This window comes from Scleropages formosus, chromosome 20 (assembly GCF_900964775.1).
Source record: "Scleropages formosus chromosome 20, fSclFor1.1, whole genome shotgun sequence".
NCBI classification, from domain to species: Eukaryota; Metazoa; Chordata; class Actinopteri; order Osteoglossiformes; family Osteoglossidae; genus Scleropages; species Scleropages formosus.
This window is the reverse complement of record NC_041825.1, coordinates 14,799,371-14,822,092: the sequence shown is the minus strand read 5'-3', so window position 1 is coordinate 14,822,092 and position 22,722 is coordinate 14,799,371. Positions and strand designations below refer to the sequence as shown.

General features: G+C 41.2%; 1 protein-coding gene across 6 annotated transcripts in view; it reads left to right on the top strand.

Annotated features, from left to right (window-relative positions):
- Positions 1 to 1,247: 1,247 nt before the first annotated feature.
- LOC108939858 (protein shisa-6-like) overlaps positions 1,248 to 22,722 on the top strand; it is an 80,775-nt gene continuing 59,300 nt past the window's right edge. For 4 of the 6 annotated variants that reach the window (XM_029246894.1, XM_029246892.1, XM_029246896.1 and 1 more), the window contains exons 1-4: positions 1,248 to 1,357; positions 2,194 to 3,186; positions 7,333 to 7,493; positions 13,857 to 13,955. In XM_029246894.1, the coding sequence (XP_029102727.1) occupies positions 2,627 to 3,186; positions 7,333 to 7,493; positions 13,857 to 13,955 (820 nt within the window). In that variant the 5' untranslated portion in view covers positions 1,248 to 1,357; positions 2,194 to 2,626. The remainder of the gene's footprint in view (positions 1,358 to 2,193; positions 3,187 to 7,332; positions 7,494 to 13,856; positions 13,956 to 22,722) is intronic. The other 2 variants (XM_029246895.1, XM_029246893.1) reach the window with 1 other exon arrangement.

Genomic DNA, 22,722 nt, shown 5'->3' with positions numbered 1-22,722 from the left:
ATTTGACCTTTTCAATATTTTTTTCTTAAATACATTGCAGAACAGGAATAACTAAATGAATTGGCATGTAACAAAGCAATTTCTCCAATTTTCCCCTCTGCTTAAAATTAATTTTTAATGCAAAGCGTTTTCACAGCATCTGCTTTCAGTGCCCACAATCTTAGTCTATCAGCATGATTCAATGCTTTAACTTCTCGCTAGATTAAGGGCAGCAATTAAAGGACAAAGAAAATAACTTTGAATTGCACGGGTCTAGTGTAAATCGTGAGAGGTGTGTGCTGGGGATGCGATGCAGTAAGGTGCCTTCCAGCCTTTGGAGATGCACACACTATTATTGAAGTGGGAGTCTCAAGCTATGGCTGCAAAAATATGCGGTGGTCTTGTTATGTACAGACATTAAATGACTCTGCATGACATCATCCGGAGAAATAAGGAACCTCAATTTTCTGTGAATCAAATTATCAAGATAGAAAATAATAATAAAAAAAATAAACTCACACCGAGATTCATAAAAAGGAGCGAGTATGATTTGGACTGTTTTAACATTCTGTTTCCAAGCAACTAGAAGCCTGGAAACTTCCCCCCTTAAAAAATCCTTTGAAAAGTCCATTTGAAGACTGACAATGCCGCGTAGTCAGTGTATTATACATGGAGGGTGGGTGGGGTGCATTATTACTACACGGGTTATACATTACTATCGGTTCGCACAGAGGTAAAAGAGTGTGGGAAAAGTATGCTGTAATATTCTGTCGATTGCCGCTCTTGTAAAACGATCGGCAACATTCAGCATCATTCCTGTGAAAGTTAGGCGCACGCCTAGAGCGACGGGCTGTGCGTAAGATGGGATATTACGAATACCACAAAGGAGGAGATATGGAATCGTTTTCTTTAAAATAATTGCAACAGCAGTCGGTTTGTCGTCGTGAATGTGGATAAGGCGCATATTTCGGTGCGAACTCTTGGGTGCAGCGTAGGCTACGGCTTCATTAAAATGCACGCGGGCTGCTGCTGCTGCTGCTGCTGCTGCGAGGATCCTGCCCGAGTAACGGTCCTCTCTGTCACGCGGCTGCCACAAGGCGCGAGCCATTTAAGTGCGGCTAATAACAACGGCCACTTGCGCAGTTCTGCGAGAGTGATTCGTAATTAAACGGGCGCCCTGTGTGTGTGTGTGTGTGTGTGTGTGTCTCTGAGTGACTCCGTGTGTGTGTGTGTGACGCTGCTGCTGATGCTGGAGTGATCGCGGGGGGGGCGGACCTTAGAGAGCCTCTTCTTGCCCAGCGCTGAAATGCAGCCCGTATTCATTCAAGTCCCCACAACAAGCAGTGGAAGAGCAGGAGCCATCGCCGCGCGCCACCAGGTAAGTGTTCTGCACGAGCCGCACTTTGTCATTCCGCGTGTCACACGGTGATTTCTCCTCCCTGCTTCGCGAGTTTCTGGTTCCTGCATGGAATGGGAACTTCACGTCTAACCAAATCTAAGGAAAAGCCACTGATGCACAAAAAAGAAGCAAATAGGAGAAAGACACCGTGTATTTTACCCCTTACACAATGTTATTGATTATTTTCAGCGCTGGACACCAGTTTTTAAATAATGTTACAGGGTACGGGATTTCATGTTCCTGATCATGCGTTTATTATAGGGCATTTACGCGTTCATGTATATATATATATATATATATATATATATATATATATATATATAAAATGAATGTGATGTAACAGCCACCGGTTTATCCGAGTTAGTTTTATATGGTAAAAAGGTGTGTGCGGGTTTCAGTCTGAGTTTGTGCCCATGATGAGTGTAATTGTTGCCCAGTAAATGGTCGCTACGGGGAAGTTGTGTCAATTTTGTCACTGCAGAGAGGTGTGCGATCAGTGCCATTGCAGCGCTTACCTTACGGACCAGGGTCTTCTCCTTCCCTACAACAATTATCATGTCTGCAACAATTATTCGATTTACGACAGTATATGAGAAAATTAATAAATGACAGGAATGAATGAATGCTTGGGAAAATTATGCCCCCGACATGCCTTTGCCCTCCGTGAACATCGGCTTACTGAGCTCGAAGATGGTGAATTAAGGAACTTGTGCGTGCGTGTGTGTGTGTGTGTGTGTGTGTGTGTGTGTGTTTGTTTGTGCATGTGTGTGTGCGCGCGTGTGCGTGCGCGCGCATTGCCGCCTTCTCCTCCCCAGGACCAAGTTGACAGCGGCGACATCATGCCCAGTTCTCTGGGGCGAGTGTGTGGCGGTGAGCGCGGCTCCCTCGGACGAGGACACTGACGCCCGTTCCAGTGCCCAGCCCAGGAGGAGCCCGGAGGCACCAGGGGGGGGGAGCAGAGGGCAGCTTCGCCATGACCCAGCCCCGTTTCCAGGGCAGCTCGCCGGCCGCCACAAGCGCCCTGCCTCCGTCCAGCGAACGCCGGCTCCTTCGGCATCCTCAGAGCTGAGGCGACCGGAGCGCCGCACCGGGAATGAATAGCCGGGGGAAGGCGTCCTGACCGCCGGAGAGGATTACACGCGCGCGAGCGAAGAAGAGAACTATAGCATAAAGAGAAGTTTAATTAAAAAAAAAAAGAAAAAAAAAGTTGAGAAGGAACTGAGTGTGAGAGAAGAGAAGCCTCGCGCCATGGGTATTCGCCACCTCCTGCTTCTCCTCATGTGCTTGTACTGCGACCCCGCGAGCGTGCAGTGCGCCTCCACGGACAAGAAGGTGAGGAACGCGCCCAAGCGGCCGCAGAAGGCGCGCGAGCTGAACGCCACGAGCACCGCTGTGCCGCCGGCGGCCACGCGGCGCACCGCGCAAATCCGGCCGCCGTCCGCGGGCGGCCACGAGACGTGCCTGGGCTACTACGACGTGAGCGGCCAGTTCGACAAGGAGTTCGAGTGCAACAACACGGACCACCGGTACTGCTGCGGCAGCTGCTTCCTGCGCTTCTGCTGCCAGTTCAAGGGCAACCGGCTCGACCAGAGAACGTGCACGAACGACAAGTCGCCGCCGAACTGGGTGAAAACGCTGCCCCCGTCGCCCGTGCCCACGGGGGACACGTACGACCCGAGCATGGACCAGACCAACACCACGGTGTACATCACGTGCGGCGTGATCGCCTTCGTCATCGTGCTCGGAGTCTCTGTGAAAGTTGCCTACGACAAGTCAACGCAGCCGCCTCAGGAAATGAACATTCACAGGTGAGCAGGCAGCTCTTACCTGGCTGGCTGTGTGCGTGCGTGCGTGCGTGCGTGCGCACCACCTGCGTGCGTCCATTGCACATTTGACGCCCGTCTGTGCGCACACGTTCGCACTGTGTGTGTACGTGTATGAATTACCTGGCTGTACTATACGCCCATTCGTGTTCGCTATATAGTATGTTCACCTCATATATGTATTGCCTGCATGACATACTATGAATTCCTCTTTACATATAGCACTGTGTACCTGTATTGATATACTGTATATATTCCTACATGTACCATTTTTGATTATATTTCTCATCTGTGCACACCTTGTGTATTACCCGTACTTTTATTTTTCACCACTATACATATATTACCTATACAGAGCTTTATACACACACGTATGTATGTATGTATGCTCCTATCTTTCACTGTAAAGGTGTATAATCTTGATACCAGAGTGGAAAAAAAATTCCAAGGCTACACATTTTCAGTTCACAAGAGGAAAGATTTGCAGTTATGTTATGACTTTGTTAAACAGGGAGAACAGTTTTTTCCATTTCTTGAAGCTCACTAAAACTAAAACTCAGGTAATGCAGTCCTCACATGCTGGTGTCCTTTAAATGTTTTGTTGGTGCAAAAAAAAAAAAAAGTATGAGGAGGAGCAGAGGCCACTAATGAAAGACTGGTTGTAATGCAGATAAAAAAAAAAATGGTACGGAGTCAGTACATGGAGGTAAGTAGGGTGTACTGATTGAAAGAGCAAGATCCCAGCAATATTAATTATGGAGGCAGGAAGAGAAGGAAGACAAATTGTAGGAAGAAAAAAATGAAGAAAATGAAAGAAAAAAACGAGTTTTAGAAAATGAACAATGCTGAAAATACGTGTTGTGAATTTCAGAATTGTTTAGATGGAATACCCTCATGCTTGTTGGTACCCTGGTGCTCCAGATTCCTTGTCAGTGTTGAAAAGAACACATTCTCCATCAGTGATGCAGCTCACCAGCCACATTCCCCACTGAATGTGTGAAACGTGTATGGTGAACGTAGGGAAGGATCCCCTCTGAATGCTAAGAGCCCATCAGAAGGAAGCAGGTGGATTTAGTCGCCAGCTGCGCCCACTTCATAGCCTGGACATTAAGGTAGAACAACCTTGTGAAAATCCTGGCGAGACTTTGATTTCATACCCATGAGTGCATTTAGCTTTACCGATAGCCTGCTCAGGCCCTCTTCTGTGACTCATACAGAATCTGCATACAAAAAAGATGACCAGCCCCACCAATGAAGGCCAGCGGGCAGATCGGAAGAAGCCGGAATACAGATAAACATCAGCAATGAGACAACGGTCTGAACTGAGGCACAGCCGCACATTATGATTGCAGTGTACGACTGGTCCCTCCACGCAATTATTTCATAACCGAGTCAACATTTCATTGCCTGGGAAACACAAGGTCACAGGTGGCGACAAGATAAGACACGGTTTAATAGGAGCAGTTCCGGCAATAGCAAATTGATAATCTGTTTCCGAGTAGAAACTCTGCTGTTTATTTTTCTGTTTGGTGTCACGGAACAGCGGGTATGTTTTTGTTTCGGGGATAGATTGTCATTTAAAACATTCACACTAAAGTTTGTGTTAGCTGAGGTAAGATGAAAGGATATTTACATTTTGTCTTTTGAGGGAATACTAAGGGTGCATCATTCAAGGAACGAAATTACCATTACCCTTTATGCTAAGGATCACCGTCTTCCGAATATGATATGGCAACGGTAGATGATCAGATGCACGCTGCCACGTATTTACACAGCCTTCAGCATAACATTTTCATTTAAGCTATACATGAAGTTATAAATTTAGTGATTGTCCCAGATCTTAAAATGCACACATGAGAGGTTACGCTTTGTGCATCAAACGAAAGGCTTCAAAGCAGTAATCTGCACTTCTCTGTGTGGGGCTGCGTCTTGGCATGTGCTCATGTGGCATGTGAACAAGATAGTCTTGTTAAATTCCTACCACTTCTGTGATTTCTTTTATATGACAAATGTGGCATGGCAGTGTCATCAAGCAGGCACTTCATTGTCAGCACTTATGTAATAACTATACTAATAATATTTCTTGGGCTTCATCTTCTTGCCCTTTGAAGAGATGATATATTCACTATACATTACTTTAAGACAAATGTCTTATTACCAGATCAGCGCAATGAGTACGGGTATTTTTTAGACTTAATTTCTTGGTATTTTGCCATATCTTACACACGACTGCAAAATGAAATAAAGTGCAACCAAGAATACACATCAGAGCAGTAATACCAATGGTATTCTAATTATTGGTAAGTAGGATCTCTGTTTGGGAAGGGTGTGGAAGCAATGCTTCATTCATTCATTATCACATAAGTTTAATTCTCAGTGGAATCAATAACCATAAAATAAAATCCAACCATCATGAAGATCTGCGCTGTAGTCATGTGGGCTAAACATTTTCAAAGGAATTTGACTGCTGTATATCTCTTATCGCAAAGGATATATCCAGTGGAGACATGTGCAACTTGACACATTCAAATTGACAACCATACCCAACAAGGTTAAGTGGAACATTGGATTTATTGCACAATTGTCCACAGTTCGCTTGCAGTAATGGACTTTTTTTATTTTACTGCTCGCTAGAATTGAAGCAGACGTTAACCATTCTCGGTCCGAGCACAGCTTTTGACAGGAATATGCAGGCTGCTGCCTCCATGGGCATGAATAAGGGCAAGTTGAGGGACCCGGGGGGGGGGGTCAGAAAAAGTTGTATGTGTAAAGATGTACATGCATGCATTCATATTGATCAAGTCTGGCTGCTAAAAAGGTTGATTTACCAAAGTTCTGTAGTTATGCTGTTGGAAGCATGGTGGCACAGCATCTAGTATTCATGCCTTATAGCTTCTGGGCTGAGGCTTTGGACATGGGATCAAATTCAGCTCAGTATTTGTGGAGATTGTATTTTCTGCACATGTTCTCTTAGGTTTCCTCCAGGTGCTCTGGTTTTCCCCTAGTCCAAAGATGTGTTTCAGGTGAACTCTAAATGGCCAGTATTGTGTGTGAATGAGTGTGTGTATATCCTGTGATGGACTGGCATCCCTTCTAGAATGCTTGCTGCCTTACACCCTCTGCTTCTGGGATAAGCTCCAGACCACATTTTCTTTTTTGATCATATATGACACTACTGAGTTTTTACAGTTACTATTTCTTGAATTTCCTCTCTGTAACATATATGTTGTACTATTTGGACTTGAATATAGTGCCTAGAGAGCGACTGTCTGCTGGCTTCGGGCTTTGGCAGTGCAATAGCTGCAGAGGGACAGTTGTATTCCTTTATATGAAGAGAATTGGTCGTAGTATCCGGCCATAAAATCTTAAGCTGCCAAAAACTCGTGCCAGTTTCTCACTGCACTGCTGAATGTGCACCCGCTGTAGAAGTTAAGCAGCCAAGTGGGACGGCGAAAAGCAGGACGCTCCAGCGTGCGGATATGCTATGGGAAACGATATGTTCTCGGTGTGTGCCGAGAAGACCGCTAAAATATTCTCCTGATGTGACGCTCGGTTCTGTGAAAACAGGTGGGTAAGGCAGTTGTTTAAACACGTCTGACGGCAACATTTTCCTGATCAGTTGCTCTGTGAAGTCATGAGTCTCGCCCGTCAAACTTTCACAATTTACGGTTTTGAAATTAACAGTTTAAACTGGAGGATGGTGTTACTGATGTTTTGTCAGTGCCTGAGTGCAGCAGGGCATCCGCACCGGTGCAAAGTGATTGAATTTCCGTCAGAAAAGCAGCAGCAGAACGCATAACTGTCTTGAGCTTTCACAATGTGTGGCTTTTGTGTTTTGTGGTCCCTGAAGGCTGGTTCCATCTGCACCTGGTGTTTCTCTAACAGAAATCATTTTGAAGTTCAGCTCATTTACAGCCATGATTACGATTAACATTTCAGCTGCATCTGGTTTCTGAACAGTTGGAAAATAGAAATAGTAAACAGACCGTTTGGTTTGCTCTCATTGGAATGTTTTTGCCAAAAATGGTTGTGTGTGGAATGTTTTTTGTTTGTGTGTGTTGCTAGTGTTTCACAATGCTTAATGCTGTGTTTTTTAAAATATTTAACCTCTTTTCTTCATTTTGTTTACAGAGCCCTTGCTGACATTTTAAGGCAACAAGGACCCATTCCAATATCTCAGTATGAGCGTGAAAACATTGCAGCAATGGACACGTCACCCAAAGAAAACACGCCTGTTCGAACTTCTTCCAAAAACCACTACACACCGGTTCATACTTCAAAGTCTAACCATGGTAGGTGCACATTCATGTACCTCTATCATTTGTATCAAAAGTCTACAGTAAATATTTACCATTTTTTTTTTATACATTTGTAAAGAACAAATCTGAAATAAGTTCAAGCATCTGTCAGTTTCAGAATATGGTCGAAGAAATAATTTTTTTCTGGACAGCTTAAGTCGGCGAATGTTGTAAATACTTTGCACATTTAAGCTTATGGTTTCTTGGATGTTTGTCTCTGAAGCACCCAACATTTTCAGTAAAAATAAAGAAATATCATGCAATCATCTTTAGGTTTACTAAGGAGCAGTGAACACTCCTTTTCTATGAGATATTAAGAATGTCATTTGAATATGATTGAAAGAAAGTATAGCAGAGCTGGAAATACATCATTTTTAATCCAGTCAGCTCCATCATATTAGATGCACAACAGGTAAACACAGTTAATTTTTAACATGCTAATTTCTACTTTTATCTAGAGCGATAATTTAGCTGTACAGTATGTGCTACTGGAATTTTACTAGAACGTTTGAGGTTAATTACCCTGCTGAAGTGTAAGACTACTACAGCTGGGCTACTTATGGGAAGCTGAAGCGGCACTGTTCAGGTTAGAAGACTATAGCTTCTGCCCCACCAGCTTCCTTTGTAATTTGGCTTAATATTTTCAACTGAGAGACCAACATAACTCATAACTCATAGAAACATGTAACTGCTGAGTTTTATTTAAAACTCACTCATGTAGAACGCTATGCGACTCTCAGAATCAATGACTGCATTCATTCCTCTTCTGTCTTAATGTTCTTATTACAGGGAATACTAAACTAAACAGTATTTATGAAAGAAAAAAGAAAACATTTCTTAGGAAGTCTTTGTCACTTATCAATATTGGAAACTTACTGTATAGTAGCAGCTAATTTGTTAAAGACTTTAAGACGCAATAAAAAGGAGAGAAAATTAAAGCAAGACTTTACTATGATTAATAATTTAACAATAATATTTAAAAACAAAGGTCTAGTCTTTGCTGTCAGCTAGTAGTAAGTACCACACGTTTACACTGACATAGTCTCTTCTGGTCTGAGTGTACTCACACCGTTGTCCTTGGCAGCTGCGCAATCTCCAAATATCCCATTTTACCACCCAGTAATCATCTGATTTGTACAAGCACACTGTTTACGCTGCTCATTACATTGTCAGTGCAACAGATCGGAGTCCATCTTTGGCACAGTAGGCTCCGTGCGCGGATACAGCTCACAGGGCGAGGGATGACATTGGTTCTGAAACGGAGGTGGGATTTTTAGGAGGAGCTGGGTCATATTTCTGTGAAATAATTAGAAGAAGGTGGGCTGGGGGTATCACCTCCAGGGATAGGCTTTGTGTGTTACACAGCACTCAGTCTCCTCCAGAGATTGGTGATCAAATGACACGTTCAATGAGTGGATGGAAGTACCATCGAGTTGAGTCTGACTCATAGCAAGCTCACGTGTGGTTTTCTAGGCAAGGGACGAAAGGAAGTGGTTTGCCAGTGCCTTCTGCCCACCAAGCAGCTTGAGAGCTGTGAGGTACCAGCATTACCCTCTCTTCCACCATGTCCCCCGGCCTCTTCAGTAGCCACGCTCAGTGTCATTTACCCTGATTTTCCAGCACAATTTCATCAGACTAGACTGGACTACAGTTGCTTTTGTTGAGAGTTGCTAGTTAATTCTTGCCTTTGTTGGTTTTAATGACCACTTTTTGTCAGTTCTTAGCTTTCAGCAGGCATCCAGTATTCTTTAGTTACAGTTATGGTTCTTCTGTGCAATGTTTTGGATTTCCCTGTTGCTTATTGGGGTTCTGGCTACTGCATTTTGCAAAATTATTGGTAAGTACAACTTTTTTTGACTACAGATTGGGGCTGCAGTATGCCAGCATGTAGGTAACAGGTAAGAGTAAGTGGGCAAAGGGCATTCCTCATTCACTGCAGTCAGTACAAATGGATGATGTTCGGGATGCATGGTTCAATACCGCACAAACACGGACCATGAAGGGAGCTGTGCGATAACAGGGAAATGCATTTGACAGCCTTTTGTTGTCAAATCAGATTAACTTCAGGCTGCAGGACTTTTTACATGACTGGTGCAGAATTGTTCCTAGCGTTGCCATTAAATGATGCAGTTCCTTTGAGGAGTCTCAAACAAAAGCCTTGCTTAACTACATTATTAGCCCTGAAATAACAGATTAATTAACCAAAATATACATTTACAAGCTGTTCTAGTCCAAATGAATGACACAATTCATTATGGGACCATGCCAAATGTTTTCAAGTAAGGCACTGTTTGTAGATTTGACTGAATTAGGCTTAATCTATGTTATTTTCTGGTCAAAGGGGTTGAAACTCGGTGCTAGAAACTGTCATTTGCATATGCATTACTATATTAATAAGTTTTCATGTTGTGGCAGTTAAAAATGGATAGCTAAGGTCCTGTGTTGGTGAGTTCTTACTGTCTTTGCTTGTCTGAAGACGTTGCGTTATACTTAGTGGGCTATTGGAAATGCATAGAGGTGTGCAAGTTGGCCTGAGGGTTGGGAGTGAAACGTGCTAATCTTTAAGAACCATGGCATTAATGCATGAAATGTTGCTTTGTTTTCTTAGTAAATATGCTTACATAATGTTTAGTTTGACAGTTTTTGCAAGGTTAAAACATCCTACAAGCAACTGGTAAATCAGCCCCTGAGACAGTTAGGTGGTCAAATTACTTTGAAAGAGCATGCTCTTGTGCCTTAATGCGTGTAAAGTGTAATGGAAAATTCCTGTACATTAATCATTGTTCAGACATTACCCAAGGTGCACTGCAAGTACATTTTCTGGTGATCCATTTTTCTGATGAATAATTTAGATGTGATATATTTATTATGATAGCAATGGAACCTGAACTTTTAACACCAAGGCGTCCAGTTTTTTCTTTTTCTTTTTTAAATGAAGAAATTAAGAAAAAACAATTATTTATTAATTGGAAACCCACAGTTTTTCGCAGAATTATGCAGAGTGACAATGTTAGATTTCTTGATACTTGAATGTATGATTATAAATTAACTTTGTAGAGCTCTGTCACTTATTTTTGCTGTGAATGTGTGATTGTGTGTCACCAGTAAGTTCTCAACTTGTGCCATGAGATGTTATGTAAGCTTATTGTGTAAGATGTTGTCATTTAATACACACAATGGTTTCCTTATAAGACAGTTCCAAGTGAGAATGTATTAAATTCCTGGCTCCAGCCGCTCAGTATTGAAGAAAAACTCCAGCTGAATCACTGTTTTCCTCATACTGGACTCGGGAAGCCTGCAAATGTTATGTGAAGCAATCATGCAAATTAGAAGGGCTGTGATGTCATTTCTAGTGATCATTTCAGTTTATAAAGTTTGTGGTTAACAGGATTCAGATACTGAACTGCACTTCTAAGGATCATCTTTTAATTGTTTTATTTTTTCTTTGTTTTATCACTTTAAGACATCATTGCATACACAAACAGTGCCTGGATTGCTGAAGTATGATTAAATTTAATTAAGAGAAGTCCCGCTGTTAGGTATTTCATCATGATATTTCTTATTGTGCTCTGTACCGTGGATTTTTTTGTGGATAAAGCACAGTGTTGCCTATGATCAGAGTTCAATCTGTATGAACTTTGTTTTGAAATGTGTATTTTATTCATTCTCGCTTACTGTCAAGAACCACTTTTCCGGTTCAGGGTGGTGGTGGTCGTGAGCCTATTCCTGAAGTATAGGAGATGCCAGTTCATCGTTGGGTAAAGTAAGTTCTATTGTTACCGAAATAATGTTCACAGAATATTTTCAGGAGTGAAAAATGCATGAAAACTCAGTATGTGAAAAGCTGGCTGATGTATCTAGTACTTGTAGTTGTTATTCTGCATCCCAGCCATCTCAGTTGTAATGTGACTCTTGGCTCCATAGCCAGTTTGAGTGGCGGCTGAAGTCCATGACGTCAAAGGGGGTCTGTGAGAATGCGCTCTTCTTCTGTCAATGGGGATGGGAACAGGGATCTACAAAGACACTTAATAGGTTGTCTCAAGGTCAGGCCTGTTTTTTTTTTTTTTTTTTTTGCTTTTCATCTGCAAGCCTGTTGACACTTTGATGTATGTACTCACCCCTTATTATCTGTTCATTATTTGTGATTATTATGTTCTCATCCAGAGCGTTCTACAGGCATTGCTGATCATACTGCACATTTTGTGCTGGAAACACAGTGTATGAATCATTGTGTCACGTTTCAGTCGAAAGGTTATACTAAACTTGTGCCTAGCATTTGTGCTTAGTTTTTTTGGTTATTTATGTGGATTTTTAAAGGTAAAGATTTACAGAATTTCAGAAAACGAAAGGAAAAACTTTTCAAAGAGAACACCTAAAAGGAGTATTTCATGATGTATGTAACATAAAAAAACATTAATGTGCTGCAGTTTATAAAATACCAGTACTGCAAACAACAAAGACATTAACATCGCTATTATAAACATTAATAAAATGAGGAATCCGTGTGAACAAAAATCGATACATTCACCTGAACTCTTAATACTGATAAGACTGTACTAACATGTGTGGTCTGAAAACTTTTTTGATGCTTGGGGTCCCACAGCATTGACGAATGTATTAGTCACTGACAATTTTAATATTGCACAGTGCAGGAAATAAGTTGTGCCTTCTGGCCTTGAAAAGCACCAACTTTTTGAGAGTAACCCTAAATGAGCTGAGACAGCCCCCTCCACCGCTCCAGTGCAAGCGTGACCTTCGAGGTGGAGACATGATTCTGGCTGTATATCAGAGGCCATAAATTCTTAATGTGCAGCTTTCCAAGCACTTGGTCTCCTTGTACCTTTATGAGTTTACAAAGCTATCAGCAGTGAAAAGATGCAATTGTCCTTTTAAAATGCAGCAAATAAATATGGCAGCTGCTTTCGACACGTTGTGCTGCATCAAGACACATGTGCGAGCAAAGCATTTTTAATAACTGAAGAACTGGCCCTAACGGTTGGTTTCTGCACCTCAGTATTATGAAGGTAATTACTACTGGGCTGAGGTTCTCAGCAGCACCGTTTAATGCACTTAAGAAGTCACATGGTCTTCTGCAAAGTAAAAACAGACATATATATATAAAAGTCTAGGAAACTCCATTCATACTCCATTCGTACCACAAACCAAACACAGAGATCATATTTAAATTACCAATTATTTATCTAGAAGACAGTTGAGTGCAGCTCCTGGAAAACTTTCAAAACATAAACCGGGAACGTATAAAAATGTATCCAAAGCGCAGCTGAAAGAACAGTTCTGTATGGTAAACGCTTTACATTAATTCATTCAACTGAAGGTTTTGTCCAAGGTTTCTTGCACAAATATGTTTATGTGCTAAGTGGTTATAAAGCTTTTCCTAGTTACTCACCCTTTTTTTTTTTTTTCTTTCCAATTCAGGGTAAGTACTATGCTCATGGGTACTACACCAAATGTAGGGTTCGTACCTCTGTTCTATGATTGCATTGTGATGCTTCTAAACACAGTGCCACCTGCTTCCCCATAGCGCAAGTGACGTCTTCGCATTTTGGAATAATTAAGGAGGCATGTTTAGACTTACTGTGTAAAGAAACAGTGGCTTGATCTTTAAGGAATGGAGCTCTCTGAGCAGAGCATGCAGTTAAAGCTTTTCTTGCTCCACTGTGATGGACCTTGGCACACTCATCAGCGGGATTGAAGCCCAAGCTGCGTTTCACCGTGGGAGCCGGAAACCAGTTTCCTTTGTTTCTCTGTAAAAATGGTCTCTTAGACTTGCCGGGTAACTGTGCTTTCTCCTCATTTGCATAGCTCCACTGTCACACGAGTAAATAATCCTCTGTCCTCGGGGCCTTTCTTTTTCATGTTAGCAGCCAGCTAATCAAAGTTTACAAAATCATTAGCTGAATGCTTGATGTCGACACTCGTCCCCCCGTGGTAAGAATCAGCACCTCCTCCGAGTCCGTCAGCGGCACCGCGTGACTCGCCGCAAATGTGCTCAAACTTTAAAGTGCTCCTGACACAGCACACAAGATTGATACCATACATTCACTGCTCTTGAGTGCAGTTAGATTTCATAGCATCTCAGCTGAGAATCTGCCCTTAAACCATACAGTTCAGCAGCCGGGCGCTAAATTTACTGAATGGCTGAGCTCCCTGCCGTGTAACTGTGTGTGCTTTTTGTTTTGCGTTGTAAGGAAGTGCATTTTGTAGCGCAGGTGAAATGTGTCACAGCTGCTGCGCACTTGAAGTGGAGGCTGATGCAGACGCAGCGTCGAGGAGCCGCCTATCTCTTATGCACTCTCATGCAGAGCTCTGTTTCTGATACTGTCGTGCTGCTCCTAGGAGGACACTACGGAAAAGAGAACATCCGCAGCGGAGGCCATGACCTCCACAACTTCATCTCCTCCGGGTTTGTGACGCTGGGACGAGGGAACCTTAAAGGTAATGTCCCATCATCTTCGGATATCATCTGCCTTCCCCTTAAAAAGACAGGCTGCCCTCCTGCTTTTCTTGCAACCTTGTGGCACTTTCTTCTCCGTCTGGCCCGAATATAATTTTTATCACTCCGTTTCCCGCTGCTGGTGCTGGGGAAGGGCGGCCGGCGTGCCGCAGGGCAGGGGGCCGGGTTCCAGCCGATGTGGTTCCCGAGGAAAAAACGGGCAGCTCAGTGTTCAGCCATGCTGAACTTTGTCCACCCGTATGTCACAGCGATTCGCTCATGTGTCAGCTCTGCAGCTGACGGTGGACAGATGAGAAAATGAGAAATGTTGGATAGCTCAGCTCATGCTGACCTTCAAGGCCTTTAACATCAGGGTGAAAGACCTGTTAGATCTTAACTTAGCTCTTGTGGATTTTTAGAGCCCACTGGTGAAGCCATTTTTTTCGTAGTGATGAAGGCTATGAAAGCCGAGGCAAAATGCATCCACTGGTTGATCCCGATTTTTTTCCAGTGTGGCTTCTGTGGTGATGGTGACAATATTATATTGCCATGTATTCAGGACCACTGACTTGATGAAACATATGAAGCATGTGTGGACTGTATTGTAGATGCAAACCATGTGTTAATGTCACATTTAAGTGTTACAAGTATTGTACATAGTCAAGGTATCACAAAATTCTTGTAAATGTTGTACACTGTTTCTGCGTACACCAAGAATGGTCTTCCTCTGTCTTAGTTAATGTATGACCTAAGTGCCATAATGATTAATTCTATCATTTACGGTAATACCTGCCTTGTCTGCCATTTACTGAGAAACAAGAAGTCAGTGTTCATCAGAGAGGGTATTTTTAGGATGGAGCTGCCCAGTTCAATAAGATTTTTTTCCCTTGCAAAAGAAAGGGGACCCAGTTCCCTGTGTGTATCTCTCAATGCAGTCTTGGCTGTCTAAATGGCTATACACACCAAGATAGAGAATCTGATTTACTTCATATTTTGCTGATTTGCATCATTATTGCAAGTATTGTGCAAACTTTCGGTCCATGCAATCGTGATAAGTGAGATATCGAGGGTGTGCTTAGAGCCCCGGACATCCCCATCCAGCACTATGTCAACACTTTATATATCACAGCCAATACTGGAGTAAATATTACAAATATTAATACAAAGGCCGCTAAAGCATCTATTTTTTAGAAAGTTTCAGTGGTCCGAACATTTAGTGGTTTTGCAAGAGGCAGAATAAAGAAATCCAGGAAAGCAATATCTGCTGTGATGTGGCTTCTCTTGTTTTTGGTCCCCTCTGCAGGGTTCTTGAGACTTGTAAAGGCATTGATTCAGTCACCTGCTGTGACACTGATGGGTGAAACAGAACTTCTAAGCCCACCCGCATCAATTTAAATATAGTTTAACCTGGGTTTACACATGGGCCTCAAAGCAATGAATATAAAGAATTATTTACATGTACAATATATCCCTCTATATTGAGTTATAGCCTTTTTATTTACTTTTGAAGCCTTTTTACTTCTTGTACAAATAGTGAAGTCTGAGCTGATGAACCATAGTTTCTTCCAGAAATATCCCCAAGACGCAGGAGCTGATGAAATAAATCAAGGCTGATGATTTTCCAGAAAAACTGAATGTTTAAAGCATAGTGGTGATTGTCTATGCCTGGAATTCCTACTGTGCATAACCAGTGATCAGGGAAGCCCTGTAAATGATGGTCTGGTAAAACAAAAATGGATTCAGAGGAATCAGTCAAAGTTAGACTGAATGTTATTAAGTGCCTTTCATTTTAATATTTTTTAATGATATCAGCATTTCAAAGAAAATAAAAAACAGTCTGAATTGTTTAGAAACCTTGATTTCAGGGTCCTGTTGTAACAGGAGTAAGATCAGCTACCAGGACTAGTAGTAACTACATCAGCAATCTCATCTCAAGACAAACTCATAAAGTTTCATTCATTCATTCATTCATTCATTCATAAAGTAGTTTATAGTGTAAAAGGTATAACTACACCATGTCTGATAACTACAGATTGTTTACTAGCTTCAAACATTTACTCCAGATCAGTCAGATTTCACAGCAAAAACTCCATACACAAGCTATGGCTTTTATTACCTTCTATTGTTTATGACTTAAATCTATATATTTTTTGCTGGATTTGCTTTATTATATTAATTGAAATCCTCAGGCATTGTGTTCACACTGAATCTGTCAAATACCGCTAACGATTACTTCAACACTTATATTCCTTTCAGTATATTGACAGCAGTTATGTGATACAAGCAAGGTGCGGATATGTTGTGACATTTAAAATTTCAAACTTTTGTTCCTCATGGTCTTATTTTTTGTCTGGATTGTGTGTTTGGTTAAGTGGAGTGGCTACATTTAAAACAACTTGCTGCAGTTTTATTTTATTACAGAGTCAAACAGCTGCCATGCCGTAAATACATGATGACATTCCAATTATTCAATCCAAATGACAAATATGTGGCTGGTCAATATTTCCACCCCTAAATATTTGTCTGCTGGCATAGCCAACTTCTGATGATTTACCATAGCAATAAAGGACTTTTCCAGCGGCAAGGGATTTTGTTCATCTTATAGAGCTCTCATAAATCAAGTGAACCTTCATTCATTGCTTGACACGGTCCTGTCCAGGTCAGACAGGCTCTGTACAGTGAAGGGTCAAATCATTACGTTTACAGCCATCACAGAGTCCACTGTACTGGTGTGTCTTTCCTTTGTCAAATCTCTTTCTAACATGTTGGCAGTTGCACTGTACATAGTATCATCATTTACATTTATTCATGTAGCTGATGCTTTTCTCCAACGTGACAAACAGTGTTAATCTACCTACAATTATTTATCAATGTATACATTTGTGTAATTTTTTACTAGAATAATTTAGGGTTAATACTACAGCTGGAGGTGGGATTCAAATCCTGTATTGACCTCTGTTTCCTAAGGCCAGAGCTCTAACCACTACACTACCTACTGCCCCATCATACCAGAAGAGCTAGACACTCTGCTGTCGAGAAAAAGAGATTTGTCTTTTTACCTCCTTGTTACATTTTGTAACGGACACCTTCAAAGTATGTGAAGCTTACACTATTTCCATATGGTGGGGTATTTTACTGGACCAGTTGTAGTTAAGCTGCCAAAGTGTACAACAAGGCCCCTCCTGGGACCTGGGACAGCCAACAACAATCCAATAAATCCAATGAAATAATGATAATATAATCATAGATATGGGCTTTTCATGATTTTCTTATACGTTAAAGAAATCAGAATTGTTGGTTTAAATGATGCTTTTCTGTGATGCTTGGAAGACTGATCAGGGAAAGGAGAGACCTCTCCATCCCATTTTTTTCCTTTTAATTGCAGAGGAGAAGCCCAATTCTGGCAGTCTTTTAAAAGACAAGTATGTCTTTTTTATGTCTGCAGGGTGGGTCAACGATTAAAAGATCACTGTGGAAGGAAAGAGGGAGGGTGTTAAGTTTTCTGTGATTTTGCTCCAGAAATGATAAATGGGTGGAATATTCCACAGGGACCTGGTACAATTAGACAGAGGCACAGAATGAGGCAGAGGGCCTCTGTGTGTCAGTGCTTATAAGTTTCACTAGACTAGGCTTGGTGTCATTTTAGTCCACATCAGGGACTGGACAAAAATTCTGGTAAACTGGGAATTTTTAAGAATGATAAATTTTTGAATTGCACATTACAATTGCCCAAGCAGTTATAGTATCCTGTGCTTTGGATGGTAATGTTGTTGCTCTCTGGTTCTTGATTATGTAATGTTAAATAATATTTGTTTTTCAGTACAATCATTTTGCTCTGTATGGTAATTAAGAAATGTCTAGTGCAAGTAATCCCCCAAGGCTTTGCTGTTTTGAAGTGTTAAAATGCTCCTTTGTGTATTGTTCGTGCATTGTAATTAAATGATCATAAAATCAAAAATCTAAAACCGGTTAGAGGCAGGGTAGGCAGAGACCACTTATATTCTTGATAATGTAATGATTTTGTTGGTAATCGTTTGTTAAGTTTTTCCTATGAAGATGAAAAAGAACAGTTCAGTTGTGAATAACCAGGTGTCCCCTTCCGGTTGCTTTGGTGCTCAGTTGTCAGTGTCAGAGTAAGAAAGTGAAGTAGAGACTTTGCCCACCTTGTGAAGGTAATGCATTCATGAAAAATCCTTTGTAAGGTGAATGCCCATAAATCAAAGACATAATTACCATTAGTCATCCAGCTGTTGGGGGGTGCTCGAAATCAAAATTTGGTCCTCATAAATATGAAGAAATGCCTTGTAAGCCAAAGTAGGGTTATTGAATGAAGTTCCTTGTAAAGCTGAATTCTCATTATTCTAACGGGCACATATTGTATGGCTATTTGCAGAACCTCAGGTGCGTTCACAAATGTTTTTGATTGTGTTAATTAATAATCCAGAATTCTTGTGATCTTGCTTTCATAATTTTCCATTATATGGCATGTTACATTTCTCAGGTTGATGTTATCACTCCATTATGGACATCTGCACTTTTGATGTTTCTGACATTTTCACTAAATTACAGGGAACTGTTCAATTCAAATAGCTAATGCGGGTTTTTATAAAGATGGCAATTAGTGACAGAGATAATGGATGTAAATATTACGGCATTCTGATCAGAAGACAAACTGAGAAAAAAAAGGAGGGAGAGATATGTTAATAGTTCTTAAACAAAGGCTGGAGGTAAACAACTGAAAGTTAACAAACTAGGTTTACTTGAGACTTTCATGTCTGCAGCTATGTCTCTTTCTCTTAATGTAATCCATAAATTGTACTTTTGCTGAGATGTACGTCGCTTTGGACAAAAGCTTCTGCTAAATGAATAAATGTAAATGTAAGTAAAAGCAACTCCGTTGGCCAAGATATTTTTTTATCAGTTTCTTTGGTCACATCCCAGATCTTTACTCGATTACGTTCATCCTTTTACATTATTTGTTTGTTTCTCCCTTTAAGAAGTTCAAACGGAACATTGCAGCTAGGCCGTGCTGAGCGTAAACCCAGTTGTGCAGTGCACATCTGGCTCTTTGAGCCCAAGGCTGACTGCCTTTGCCTTGGAAGATTTGCATAAGTCCATTTCAGACCCTGCACACGGCGTCTTTGGTTGCATAATGGTGGTTATGTCACACCTTCCAGAGGCTTTCGGCTTATTGAATCTCGAGAGGCGAGGCTGGGCGTAGTGTGCGAGATGGACGATCATCCGAAGTCACTGCACGTGTTGTGGAAAAGCTTCAACAAACACAATTCTTGCTTTGCGCTGTGTGCTTCCACAGGTGCCTGCTGATGGACCTGCATGCTTTGTACAAGCTTTCTGCCTGCTGTTCTCTGTGATTCAAAAGAAAGAATTTTTAATAAACTAACACCTTCAAAGTAAAACATTTCTCCTTTGCTTTGTAATATCTATTAAATACTCTATATAGCTGTTTACCTCCATTTTTGTTTCTCCCTCCAATGCCTTAAAGATTGAGTCAGCGGGAGCAACTGTACACTATAGAGAGTTTATACAGGTGTAAATTCTAACAGAGATTGCAGTGTTTTCTTACCAGTCAACTAGTTTCCAAGTTAGTTTGCCATTTTCATTTGCTGCAATAAGGGATTAATACACCTATGAAAGCCCTGGGTCTATTAATGCTAGAATGTATTATGGCTAAGGTGTGCCCAGATGATGGTCACTTAGGATGGAGACACATTCACTAAGTTCATTACTTTTTGCGACTATTGCAAAACCAGCGGTTACTTTTATTATGAGTTTTGCATTGAGTTTTAGGTTGGTCTCGTCTAAAGGGATTTTTTTTTTTCTTTCAAGGGGGCAGAATAGGAGGTCTTTTTCTTGCTGTGGGGCCTGTCTATTACAACAGCACAATAATTCAGGTAATTAGTGAGCCTTCATAAATATCTCATCTGAGGAGCCAATTGTGTTTATTTGTAATAACAAGTTACTTCTTTAATCTGTTGCAAGTGTAACACTCTGCAGCCATCACCATGATACAGTAGGTGCACAGCTTATGAACTTTCAACTCCCCAACACTAAGACAACGCTGGCCATGTGTCAACTATGAATAACCTTGACAGTGTGTCCATTTTCCTGCACGGAGCGAAATTTGTAAGGTCAGTGATGTTACTACACATGGCCTTTTGCAGCATTTCCTACATTCACCAGCATTTCTAGCCTTCATGGGCAAGGAATGTCTCCACCATGTTTGCACTTTTATGGCTGCTTTGTTTTGCGCTGCTCTGTGTTTACTAACCCGGTACAGTGTGTCTGAAGAGTGGTGATAGTACTGATGAGGAAAGACACACAACTGCGATTGAAACTGCAGTGTAGAATCAATGAGGGAACTTGAATAAGGTGAGAAAATTGCATGATTTTGACTTCAGTCATTCTGCTGCTGGAATTAACTGCTACTGCGGTGTTATGTTGTACACATTGTTTCTTGACTCCGGCTGTTTTGTCTTATGAACAACATTACAGACAGATCCATGTTTGTTATGTTCGTGGACATATTTTACTCTGTCAGGCTGCCTTACAGGCTGCACACTTGTTGGGATGTAATCTACAACGATTTTCAACTATGCAAAGCAAGCAATTTGCTCACTTCTTATATGTAAACTTGCACGGTCTTGGCAACTATGCTTATGTTTTCAACACCTTCTGGCTAGAACTTGGGTCTTTGGAATGGCGGGGTATTTCCTCTGAAGAGGAGTTAATATTCTTTTAGTAGACTATTTAAGGAAGTGCTATTTGTCAAAAACTAGCTTTTTGATTTTCTTATAAATATACAACATACAATATACCATATTTTAGTCATAATGTTTTAACCATGGTATAAGCAAAACAAACCTATCCAGCCTGCACACTGCTTTGTACAGTGGTAACATAACAACACTTTCATGCATTGTGTTCCAGCAACAAGCCTGTCATGCTTTATTAATTATTATGCATTTGTTCGTTAAAAAGGGTTCATGAGCAGTTCATAAGTTTTCAAAATCACTTTGGCAAATGACTCCATTTCACAGAAAATCAACATAATTTTATGTGCTTGTAACATTATTACATTATGGCATCTCATGCGGGATGTTAGGGTGGCTCAGGGTTGTAGGTTTGTGTCAGTCGTCACAACAGCTTCAGTCCGTGGGAGGTTGTGGATTGACTCTATGTATGCCTGCCTTTCCTACGCAGTGTGTACATGTGTGAGTGGATGGTTTTGTGTGTGCGCCTTGCTTCTAGACTTGTCCATTGTTTGCCCAACCATTTAGCTCATGCCTCCCAGCTTTTGCTTTCAGTGATCCTATTTGGATAAATGCTGGTGAAATTGAATGATTACTGTATGCCGTATGAAACTTAATCTGGGGATTCGTTTCAGGGCTATGCTGTCTCCTTTAAATCATTAAATGCATGCCTCATATATTGCAAAAGCCGTACCAGTTCCAAACAGAAGTGCTTCTGAAGCAGGAGCTGCTGGATTCGGTTATATATATTTATTATCAAGACACTGCTTTTTAAATGCTGTGTTTTGTTGCGTGTAATAAGGAAAGTGCGTTATATGGTTTTTATTTCTTTGAAACAGCTCTATGGGGAATTTACATAGCCACTTGGCACAGTGTAAGAAACCACTTCACAAAATGACCTTTTAAATGAAGAAAGAAAACCCATTTTGAAAACTAGCTAAACTCATACTCATAACATTTCTCAAAGCAACAATTCAGACACAAATTCATGGACAGTGAAATCACCTTCATCCAGAGTTTATTTCAGTCCGTGTTTTTAATAAACATTCAAATACGTTAGAATGATGAACTGCCTTTTCTGGCCAGTGCAGTGGATCAGCAAATGTATGCTGAAAATAAATATGTTGCCAAAGCGACCTGAAACCTTCTCTACTCTAGAAATAAGCAATGGCAAAAGGTGCTAACATCGTGGATAATCTACAATAGAGAGGTGTGTGGCCAAAAATGGGTGTTTTCAATCAAATATATATGCATATAACCCCTTATGTATGCATGCATTATGTGATCTTCTGGTGAGCTCTGTGGTTCAGCCAGGATCACAGATGCCAATGAAGAAAATAAACTGGAGATCAGGGCAACCATACAGCAAATGGACTGGTGCAATGCATTGTCCTGTGATTATTGCCCTGAGCCAATAGAAGAGTAACCCCCATCATACATGGGGCGAGCTTTACCTTTACCTTTACTGAACTCTGTGTCCATTAGGTCTCAGCTGTGCTCCTGCCCATACCTGACTAGGGTGAAGCCAATATACAAGTGCCATCATCATCCGTCACACTGCTCAGATGCCTTAAACAGGGTCACTACACTCACAGTGTGATGAGAACAGAGTTTGACTTTGTCTTGGGTGGAATTTAAGTCTATTATGCACAGAGTCTCAGATGCAGTGTTTAACTTGATGGTACAAAGGTATATGTTTCGTGATCTATTGTGAACTTTAAAGGAGATGAAATTCTATGAGCAGAGTGTTGCTCTCTATCAACACACTGAACACACTGATGTTTGGTGGCAGTAACAAAAAGAAAAAAATGCATTTATTTTTCTTTTCTTTATAGAAAGTAAGCCAGACTCATAGGTCTCGATAATCTGGAGGGACTTGTCGTAAGGTTGAGTCCTACTGACCAGATTCACATACCAAGTATGTTTTCCAGGAGCATATTCAAGAGTTCAAGAGTTCTCATGGGTGTCTAAAATGTATTGAAAATTTATATGCATGTGG